This window comes from Labeo rohita, chromosome 19, assembly GCF_022985175.1.
Source record: "Labeo rohita strain BAU-BD-2019 chromosome 19, IGBB_LRoh.1.0, whole genome shotgun sequence".
NCBI classification, from domain to species: Eukaryota; Metazoa; Chordata; class Actinopteri; order Cypriniformes; family Cyprinidae; genus Labeo; species Labeo rohita.
In genome coordinates, this window is record NC_066887.1 from 25,766,074 (window position 1) to 25,777,600 (window position 11,527).

Consider the following 11,527-nt stretch of genomic DNA (forward strand, 5'->3'; position numbering starts at 1 on the left):
CTGTACAGCTTTGTCTAAATCTAAAATGATCTTTCAGTGAACTTTCATATTGCTAAGCTTATGCAAATACATTCTAACAAGGAGGATTGTAAAAATTTGAATTTTACATGAGAAATATGCAAACTGATGCCAGATTACCTTACCTCAAAGCTTCAGGTCATGTATAGGAGAATAAATCATTTGTAGAAATGTTTGTCATTTGTAAAACTCACTGTATTTTAACCACATCACAACAGTAAAACACCCTCTTTTAACTTCATTTTCTTTTTCTCTCACTCTAGACGCTGCTGCCTTCTCAGTACTGGTACTACATGATTGAACTAGGCTTTTACATGTCACTCCTCTTCAGCGTAGCATCAGATGTCAAGCGAAAAGTGAGTGAGCTAACCTTAAAACCCTAGAAACAGAAATGCACACTATTCAAAGTTTTTAGTATTAGTATCACAGAGGTGTACAAGGGCTTCCATGATATCCACCTTGGATGCAGAGTGTTACCTGCTGTGTTTGCGCATTTGAGGATAGTTAATAATTTACTTGCGCAACTGTGGAAGATCTCTTATCTCACAGAGCAATTTGTTAATTACATTAATTTGGATTTTTATATAGTCTGTTCCAGGAACAGAGAACGCAAGCCCACAAAGAATTAGTGAACAGTAAAAGTACAGCAGGATTAGGTTTGTCAGCAGCTTTACATCTCTTGTCCAACGTTTTATTATGTGACCCTGGACCACAAAACCGGTCATAAGTAGAACGGGTATATTTGTAGCAATAGCCAACAATACATAGTAACAGTCAAAATTATCAATTTTTCTTTTATGCCAAAAATCATTGGGATATTAAGGAAAGATCATGTTCCATGAAGATATTTTGTAAATTTCCTACTATAAACATATCAAAAAAGTTTTGATTAGTAATATGCATTGCTACGAACTTCATTTGGACAACTTTAAAAGTGATTTTCTTAATATTTTGATCTTTTTTTTTTTTTTTTTTTTTTTTTTTTTTTTTTTTTTGCACCCTCAGATTCCAGTTTTTCAAATAGATTTGGTTTCCCAGCCAAGTATTGTTCTATTCTAACAAACCATACATCAGTGGAAACCTTACTTATTCTTCTTTGAGACAATATATACATCTCAGTTTAAAAAAAAATGAGCCTTATGACTGGTTTTGTGGTCCAGGGTCACATATAAGCCCTGCTGTTTTCTAAGTTGGTTTGCTTGTCTTTGCTATTCTGTTAGCAGGTTTTAGACTCTTTTCAGGGAGACTGGCTGAAAAGCAGCTTGGCAAAACCAGCCAAGACCAACTTTGGCTAGTTTCAACAGTTTCATAACAGTATGATCGCATATCAGTTTATCTTTCAAAGCTGTTTATGAAGTACATCTTAAGTGTAGTGTTTTTCGTTAAATTTATAGCCATAAATTCATAATTGTGCTGAATGAAGATGGTGCATCACTGTTCATTCACTGTTCATTCTTTCTAAAGTTTCTAAAGCCCAATAAGATGATATATCTACACAAAGCCTATCTACATTTGAGTTGTGCACCAGATTGAGCTTCATCCAACATGAAAAATATCACCTGCCTGAGATAATAAAATGCAACAGATCGAATGTCACCTGGTGATGTTTTGACAAACTGAATTTTAATACATTACCTATTTTAAGTGATAGTTCGATTAATCAGTCACCCAGTCTATGATCCTCATCCTGAACTTTGACTGTGAAGCTTTGGCAATATCATACTTATGTTCCCAAACAAAACATGCAAAATCCAACTTCAGTCCCTTAAATTTAACAGATAAGACTGGAAAGTATGCGCAAAACTATACTTTCTAAAATACTGTTGTAGCTTGTCAAAAAAATGTAATCATAATCTAACAATGTAGCACTGTTTAGAAGGTTGTATGTATTTTATTTGTTTGCTTGTGAAGTAATGCATTGATTTGGTGACTATATCTTTTTTTTATACTACCAGTCAACAGTTTTTGAACCGTAAGATTTTGAATGTTTTTTTTTAAAGTCTCTTCTGCTCACCAAGCCTGCATTTATTTGATCCAAAGTACAGCCAAAAACTGTCAAATTCTGAAATATTTTTACTATTTAAACTGTTTTCTATTTGAATGTATTTTATAATGCAAGTTTTATTGCTGTGATTTCAAAGCTGAATTTTTAGCATCATTACTCCAGTCACGTGATCCTTCAGTAATTCTAATATTCTGATTTGCTGCTCAAAAAACATTTGTTGTTGTTGTTATTATTATTATTATTATTATTATGTTGAAAACAGCTGAGTAGAATTTTTCAGCTTCCTTTGATGAATGGAAAGTTCAGAAGAACAGCATTTATCTGAAACAGAAATATTTTGTGACATTATAAATACCTTTATCATCACTTTTGATCATTTTAAAGCATCCTTGCTAAATAAAAGTATTCATTTATATAATTTCTTCCAAAAAAAAAAAAAAAATTCTACTGACTGCAAGCTTTTGAATGGTATAGTGTATAATGTTACAGAAGCTTTTTATTTCAGATAAAAGCTGATCTTTGGATCTTTCTGTTCATCAAAGAATGCTGAAAAAATGGTTTAAATATTGATGATAATAATAATAATAATAATAATAATAAAAACCCAGCAAATAAGCATGTTAGAATGATCTGTCCAGATGTTTGGCATCAGTCCTATTTTTTTTTTTTTTTTTTTTTTTTTTTTGAAAGAAATGAACATTTGTTCAGCAAGAATTGACTGAAATTGGCAATAAAGACATTCAGAATGTTACAAAGTATTTCTAATTCAAGCAAATGCTGTTTCTTTAAACTTCCTATTCATCAAAGAATCCTGAAAAATATTTATCACAGTTTTTGCAAAATATTAAGCAGCACAACTGTTTTCAACACTGATAATAAGATGAAATTTTCATAAGCAGCAAATCAGCATATTAGAATGATTTCTGAAGGATCATATGACACTGAAGACTGGAGTAATATTGCTGAAAATTTAGCTTTGCATCACAGGAATAAATTACATTTTAAAATGTATTAGAAAATAATTATTTTATATAGCAATAATATTTCACAGTGACTGTTTTTACTGTATTTTTGATCCAGTAAATGCAGCCTTGAGAAGCACAGGAGACTTCTTTCAGAAACATAAAAAAAAAAATCTGTAGTGTAACATATTAATGAAAAATTACCATCTTTGTTATTTACATGGTACTTGTAATAAACCATAGCAGTACTATGATATATGTCCAGAACCTTAGCATTATTTTGGTGAGATAATATTGTCTCCCGTTTTCTCTCCTTCAGGACTTTAAAGAACAAATAGTGCACCATGTTGCCACCATCCTGCTAATTAGTTTCTCTTGGTGTGTGAACTACATCAGAGCAGGAACCCTCATTATGCTGGTGCACGACGCCTCCGACTATCTGCTGGAGGTAATGGAACATCTCAACAACATTAGCGCTGAGACTCTGTCCCTAGAGCTTTGACTTTGTTACACTTCAATACAAGTAGAAGTTTATTTGCAACATTATAATAAATGCATGTTAAGTGAAAGGCACACATCAGTTTGTTTAACAGTTTCATGCTACGCTGAATAGTTTTCTCTGAGGAGGTGAAGTAATTAGCTTGTGATTTTTAAAGGGGTCATCGGATGCTAAGTTCACTTTTACATGTTGTTTGAACATTAATGTGTGTTGGCAGTGTATGTACACATCTACCCTATAATGATAAAAATCCATGCAGCGGTTTTTAATTAATCTGTAAAAATAATATTTTTCAAATCGAGTTATGACGATTTCACACCGACAGAGGCTGCTCTCACGATAGTTGATTGACATGAGCGTCTTACCTCGGACCAGCTGTAACCGTCCGACCTCCATTGTTTTGATGCCGGAGGAGGGTTGTAAGTTAGACAAGAATATTTCTGATTGAGCGATTGAGGTGTTGTGTTGCTGGATGTAATAATAAACATAGTGGTCGTCACTTACTCCCGACATCTGAGCCTCTGAAGATGCAGCGCATTACATTTGTTTGTGAAGGGATTGCGCCTCTTGATCTACATATATCAGTCTGTGTTTGTGCAAATTATTCCTGATCCAGCTTCACTTACAGCAGAAGTGAGTATAAGGATTTTTTATGAATCTTTGCGATCGCCTTTCCTAGTAACATGCTAGTTTAGCGGCTAAACGAGCTAAAGTAAACAGGCTCGTCTCTCCACAGAGAGAAGAGAGGGGTGGGGCGAGCAGAGCTCATTAACATTTAAAGCAGCCTCAAACAGAACAGCTGATTTTGTCAAGGTAAAAAGGGTGTTGTTTTACAAAACCATTGAGAATTATTAACCAAAGTATATTATAGACTTTTCATTAAGACCATAAAGAATCATATCAGCTTGTGGAAAATGGGCATCCGGTGACCCCTTTAATGTGTTTTAATGTATTCTCAAAATCTTTGTGAACATTGTGGTGAATAAATAATTCTATCACATAGATCTTATTTACATATATGGCTTTTGTGACATGCACATCCAGATGATACACAATACCAGTCCTGTCCAGTACATGATTTCACAGGCATCCTGTATTAATTGCAAGCCAAATATTGTTTATTAAAAACCTTGTCTGTTGCTCTCAAACTTCATATGCTTGTAAAGTCATATCGCTCTTGTAAATCACAAAATTAAGTACATCTACTTCAGTCTGTTGTCAAGGTTGTTAATGCAGGTGTGTAACGCTGCCTCCTAGTGGTGTTTTTGTGCAAGAGCCAAGGACATACAGTATATTCCATCTCTGTCTGTCCCAACAGTCAGCCAAAATGTTTAACTATGCCGGCTGGAGAAAAGCGTGCAACTACATATTCATCGTATTTGCTGCCGTCTTCATCATCACCAGACTCGTCATCTTCCCATTTTGGTGAGTTGGGTCATTTTCTATTTTGATCCCAAGGTTTATTATTAAACTTATAAATCATGCATTCCTCATGACCCACTTTCTGTATTTGTCAAGAGCTATCAAATGATTTGCTTCTATAATATCAAATGAAAGCTCTATAAATAGTGATTTGTGCCTTTCTCGAAGTTTGTTTGAAATGTCACTCTTTAATAATTCTATAAACCTTTGTGAAAACAAACTCCAGGTGGCTTTTTCTATTCATTGCTAGGTAAATGTCAGATGTTAAAATTCGCTTTTTCTCTTTTCTGTGTCTCTCAGGATTTTGCATTGTACCTGGGTGTATCCGGTGACCGTTTATCCTCCGTTCTTTGGATATTACTTCTTTAACGGGCTGCTGTTTGTGCTGCAATGTCTGCACATCTTCTGGGCCGTACTCATCCTGCGTATGGCCATCAAATTCTTGCCAGGCAATGTAAGTTCAACAACACAAACTGCACTGCTGTGGATATTTTACTTTGACATTTCATGCACTGTAGCTCTGTAATAGTGACTGATGGTTTCAAACCCGGAGGATAAAATTAGACTTCAGAAAATACCATAAAATTACATTTTCCTCCTAAAATATCAGATGCTAACATATTACAACATGTACACTGCCATTCAAAAGTTTGGGATCAGTAAGATTTTTAATTTATTTATTTTTTTTAAATGTGTTTTCTCCTCATCAAGGCTGTTTATTTGAATAAAAATACCAATAAACAGTAAATTTGTGAAAAATTATGCAATTTGAAATAGTATTTTTTTTTATTTTAATATACTTAAAAATATAATTTTTTCCTGTGAATTTTCAGCATCATTACTCCAGTCATCAGTGTCACATGATCCTTCAGAAATCATTCTAATATGCTGATTTATGTTAATGTTGGAAACAGTTGTGCTGCTTATTTTTTTCTTTTGGAACCTGTGATGTTTTTTCAGGATTCTGTGAATAAAATGTTAGAACAGCATTTATTTAAAATACAAATCTTTTGTAACTATATACACTAGTGTTCAAAGTTTGTGGTCAGTGATTTTTTTTTTTTTTTCTGTTTTTGTTTCAAAAAAATTAATACTTTTATTTAGCAAGGATGTTTCCGAAGGATCATGTGACACTGATGACTGGAGTAATGATGCTGAAAATTCAGCTTTGCATCACAGGAATAAATTTATATTTTAGAGTATATTCAAATTTAAAACCACAGTTTTAAACTTCAATATTATTTCACATTATTACAGTTTTTCTATAGTTTCATTCAAATAAACGCAGCCTTGATGGGCAGAAAAGATTTATTTAAAAATAAATTAATAAATAAAAAAATCTTACTGATCCCAAACTTTACATGCATTACCATTCAAACATTTGGAGTCACTAAGTTTTTTTTTTTTTTTTATATGAACAAAATTTATATTTGTATTTACAAAGGATGCATTTTGCATTTAACTGATTAAACGTGTCAGTACAAACACTTTAAATAAATAAATAAATAAATAAATAAATAAGTGTTCTTTTGAACTTTATATTCATCAAAGAATTTTCCTCAAAAATGCTTACAACAAAAATACAAAAATTGTTTTCAATTTTGATTATATATATTGTCTCTTGAGCAGCAAATCAGCATATTAGAATGATTTCTGAAGGATCATGTGACACTGAAGACTGGAGTAATGATGCTGAAAATTCAGCTTTGTTTCACAGGAAAAAAAGTATTTTAAAGTATATTAAAATCAAAAACTATTACTTTAAATTGCAATAATATTTCACAAAATTACTTTTTTTTTTTTTTTTTTTTCCCCTGTATTTTTGATCAAATAAATGCAGCTTTGGTGAACACAAGAAACTTTTTTTCAGAAACATAGAATAAATCTTTTAAATAAAACTTTTCTATATCTGGTAACAAAAATGTATTTTAGTATGACCCTTTAAATGTTTGGTTCGCTGTCAAAATCTCAAACGCATATTTTTTCCACACATGGAGATATTTATCAGACTGTCTAAGCTGCTTTTCTCTGTACAATGAAAGTAAATGATGGCCCAATTGTATGAAAAAGTGCAGCTTGGACATTTTTCAGAATTTCTCCTTTTGTGTTCCACATAAAAAAGAAAGTCCTATTGGTTTGGAACTATACGAGAATGAGCAAATAATGACAGAACCTTCATTTTTGTTCAAACTACACTTTTAAAAGGATAGTTCACCCAAAAAAGAAAATTCTGTCATTAATTACTCACCCTCATGTCGTTCCAAACCTGTAAGACCTTCATTCATCTTCAGAACGCAAATCAAGATATTTTTTATAATATCTGAGAGCTTTCTGACCCTGCATAAACAGCAATGCAACTACCATGTTCAAGACTCAGAAAGATAGTAAGGATATTGTTAAAATAATGTGACATCAATGCTTCAACCTTAATTTTATGAAGCTACGAGAATACTTCTTTTGTGCAAAAAAACAAAAATAACTTTATTTAACAATTTCTTTGCTTCCGTGTCAGTCTTCATGACACTATAACATTCATGAGAGTATCACAATGTCATTATTTCAGTTTTTTTGCCCACAAAAAGTATTCTCGTTGCAGAAATAAATGCATAAAATTGTTAGAAATATGAAGTCTTTATCAAAGTTAATTTGTCATGCCACAGAATATCGTAGAGGACGAGAGGAGTGATCGAGAAGAAACAGACTCTGAGGATGACGAGAACGCACTGGAGGGGCGGAAAGCACCAGTGAAAAATGGACCAGTGCAGAACGGCCACCCTCCTCTAAACAACAACCATCACCGCAAGACTGAGTGATACTAGCAGACACGAGAGAGGAGGTACAACACTCCCCTTCCTGTAAACACGGACGAGACCAACAAAGTAATGCCAAGGTTGTTTGGTGGATTAAAAAAAAGGCCCAGAGCAAACACACAACACATGTGTAGATATATATATATATATATATATATATATATATATATAAAAATACTAATTTTTGGAAACGGACATACTTTGATAAGGAGAAACTACTATATAACCTCTTTCCCCTTACAAAGTATTTAAAACACTATTAACAGGCACCGTATCATTAAATAACCCTTTTGTTTGTTCAGGGGCTGTTATAGATTATATCATGTTAGTGAATCCAACGTTCACTTGCTTTACTGGAAATATCTCTTCCAGTTTATTACGTTTAGTGCCTTATTAGTACAAAGTTGTACTGCCGTTGACGCTTTTCATTTCCTTTTTGGGCATCACACACAGTTATCCTCCCTTTATATGTCAGTAATAAGTTTTTGCATGTTTTGTCTGGTCAGCTGTCAGATGTCGCAGAATCCCTCAGTATTCGATTTCTGAAGTTGCCAGAAACTGACTGGAATTTTTCATTTTTTGTGTCCTATTTGTTCACTGTATAATAACGGTCTCACCAAGTGACCTTCACACACCTGCTTTACTTAGAAAACACACATGATCTTCATCCCAAGTGTGTTTACACTGCTGAGGCTCTTCCTCGCTGATCTTTTCCCAATCCAGTTGCACTAATAAATGTTACTGACCCAGTTTTTCAACACTACCACCTTATAGAGACACAAAGACTCTCGCCATGATATCCCGTCCCAAAGACGCTGAATCATTGTGCTGCTTTTTGCATTTAACATTTTTCTGTTGAGTTAACGAAGCAAAACAAATGTGTGTGAGAATCTCGTGTGTGATATTTGTGTTGGTCGGTGTGTGTCCTGTAACACATTTTTGTTCAAAACGCATTCTTAAATATATTAGTTACACAGTTATTTTAAATTGTTGTTTTTTTAGTATTATTTACAGTTTTTTGATTTAAAATTATTTTTATTTAAGGTCCAGATATTTTCAGCAAACCTGACAAGCTGATAATTTATGCAGTATGTGGAAAATGACTTTGTAAAAAGCAAAATAACTAAGTACTTGGCAGCAGAACTTGTAGTTAGTTTTTCTCTTCCATTTATGTGATGATAAATTACAGTAATAATCAGTATTGAGTGCTGGATGCACTTTGTAACTCTCCGTCTAATGCAAAATGCATTATAATGATTGTGTTGTTAGCAAACTGTTTGACATAATTGAAACTCTGGCTTGCATTTGTGGTATTTATGGGAAATGGATTCCATAGTTTAAAAAAAAAAAGTTGTTATGGAACTGATCCAGTATGTACTGTTTGCCCAGTGTCTGCTGCTTTACACGAGATCATGTTAAACCTTAAAGGGACGGTTCACCCAAAAATGAACCATGTCATCATCACTCACTCTCATGATGCTCCAAAACCTGATTGAGTTTCTTCTGTGGACAACAAAGAAAAATATTTTGAAGAAATCTTCAAATTGACTTTAATTGTACAAAACGAAACGGAATTCTGACTTTTTTTCTGAGTTTATAATGCAATTGCGAGTTATAAAGTCCACTTTTGAGGGGAAAAAAGACTGATATGTTCTTAGAATTGTGAGTTTAAATCTCACAATTCTGATGTAATAATTCCCATTTGCATGTTATAAAGTTAGAATTGCGCGATATGAATTTGCAATTATGAGGAAAAAGTCAGAATTGTGAGTTTATATCATGCAATTCAGAATTGCGACTTTATTTCTCAGAATTGCAAGTTTATGTCATGCAATTCTGCAAAAAAGGTCAGATTTGCGAGTATATCTCGCAGTTCTGACTTAATTTCTCAGACTTGCGAGTTTATATCATGCAATTCTGACTTTATAACTCGCAATTGTGAGTTTATATTGTGCAAATTTTGACTTACTTTCTTAGAATTGGGAGATATAAATTTGCAATTATGAGAAAAAAGTCAGAATTACGAGTATATCTTGCAGTTCTGACTTAATTTCTCAGATTTGCCAGTTTATATCATGCAATTCTGAGAAAAAAAGTCAGATGTAAGAGATGTAAACTCGCAGTTGCGAGGGGAAAAAAACAGAATTGTGAGTTTATATCTTGCAATTTAGAACTGCGACTATTTATCAGAATTACAAGTGTCATGCAAAAAAAATAGCAAATTCTGCAAAAAAAACCCTGTCAGATTTGCAAGTTTGTTTTTCAGAATTGCGTGTTTATATCATGCAATTCAGAATTGACTTTTTCTCAAATTTACAAGTTTGTGTTATGCAGTTCTGCAAAAAAATTTCAGATTTTTGAATTTTTATCTTGGAATTCTGACTTTATAACTCGCAATTGTGAGTTTATATCGTGCGGTTCTGACTTAATTTCTCAGAATTGTGAGTTTATATCATGCAATTCTGCAAAATTTGCAAGTTTATATCTCACAATTCTGACTTTATAACTTGCAATTTTGAGTTTATATCGTGCAATTCTGAGGTAAAACGTTGCAATTACCTTTTTGAAATTTTTATAAAGTGGTAAAAACAGGCTTCCGTAGGTTTGTAAAAACATGAGGGTGAGTAAATAATGACTACATGTTCATTTTTGGGTGTACTGTCCCTTTAAGTATCATATTCAACCGTAAGTTTATCCTTCGACATGATCTCTTGTTATAATTTAAGCAATGGGTTTACAAATTGTGGTCCAGTATTTATTTTGTTAATGATAGTCAGTGTCAATACAGGTGCTCAGCGTATAATGCATTTTTCGTAAGTGGAACGGGACATCTGGTTTGGCTTTACAAAGTTTTTTTTTTTTTTTTTTTTTTTTTTTTTTTAAGTCCAAATGTTGTCACAAGTGCCTTATTTGTGAATGTATATTTGTGTGGTTTCCATGTGTGCTGCTTGTCCTTGTGTTTCTCGCTTCATCGCCTTTAGTTTTTAAGCTTAGCCATCCTCTCTCTCTCTCTCTCTCTCTCTCTCTCTCTCTCTCACTCCTTCTCTGTTTACATCTATTCAACATCTCTTCTCGCGGCCCGGTGCCAAGACCAATCCTTCACCCCTCACCGCGTCCTCTGTCGACTGTGGGTCCACCGCACAAGCATAAACAATTTGAGTCCCAACTGCCAGTGTTTTATGTTGTGTTTTGTATCATCATTATTCAATGATGAAAGATAAAGATTGTTGTGGATGACCGTGTACCTTGTCTGCTTGGTTTATTTTTTATTTTTTTGGAAGTTTATATTTGAAAAACATCTTGTGTTCACCAAAGCTGCATTTATTGATTAAAAAAATACAGTAATATTGTAAAAAAGTAACAGTTGTGATTTATTCCTCTGATGGCAAAGCTGAATTTTCAGCAGCTGTTACATGATCCAGAGTCACATGATCCTTCGGAAATCATTCTAATATGCTGATTTACTGCTCAAGAAATATTTCTTATTATTATCTGTTATAAACAGTTGTGGTGCTATATATTTTTGGGGAAGCAGTGATACATTTTTCAGGATTCTTGGAGTAAAATGTTTAAAACTTAAAACTAGCATTTATTTATTTTTTTTTTTTTGTAATAATGAGTTAATGTATCTTTGCTGAATATTTGTTTATTTTATTAAAAAGAACAAAACCTGACTATACAGTGGGGTGCTATAGATATCAACCTTTTAAGCCACTTTAACTGGACAAAAATGACAAAAAGATTCTGTTGCTTAGGCAAGTTGTTACTTAAATGTTTAAAATAAGAGAATTGGATGTATTATATATTGGCT

General features: G+C 33.0%; 1 protein-coding gene across 2 annotated transcripts in view; it reads left to right on the forward strand.

Moving 5' to 3' along the window:
- The window catches only part of cers2a (ceramide synthase 2a), a 24,885-nt gene extending 13,927 nt beyond the window's left edge, over positions 1-10,958 (forward strand). For both annotated transcript variants that reach the window (XM_051137035.1, XM_051137034.1), the window contains 5 exons: positions 282-374; positions 3,305-3,433; positions 4,803-4,909; positions 5,207-5,360; positions 7,567-10,958. In XM_051137035.1, the coding sequence (XP_050992992.1) occupies positions 282-374; positions 3,305-3,433; positions 4,803-4,909; positions 5,207-5,360; positions 7,567-7,719 (636 nt within the window). In that variant the 3' untranslated portion in view covers positions 7,720-10,958. The remainder of the gene's footprint in view (positions 1-281; positions 375-3,304; positions 3,434-4,802; positions 4,910-5,206; positions 5,361-7,566) is intronic.
- The last annotated feature ends 569 nt before the right edge of the window (positions 10,959-11,527 follow it).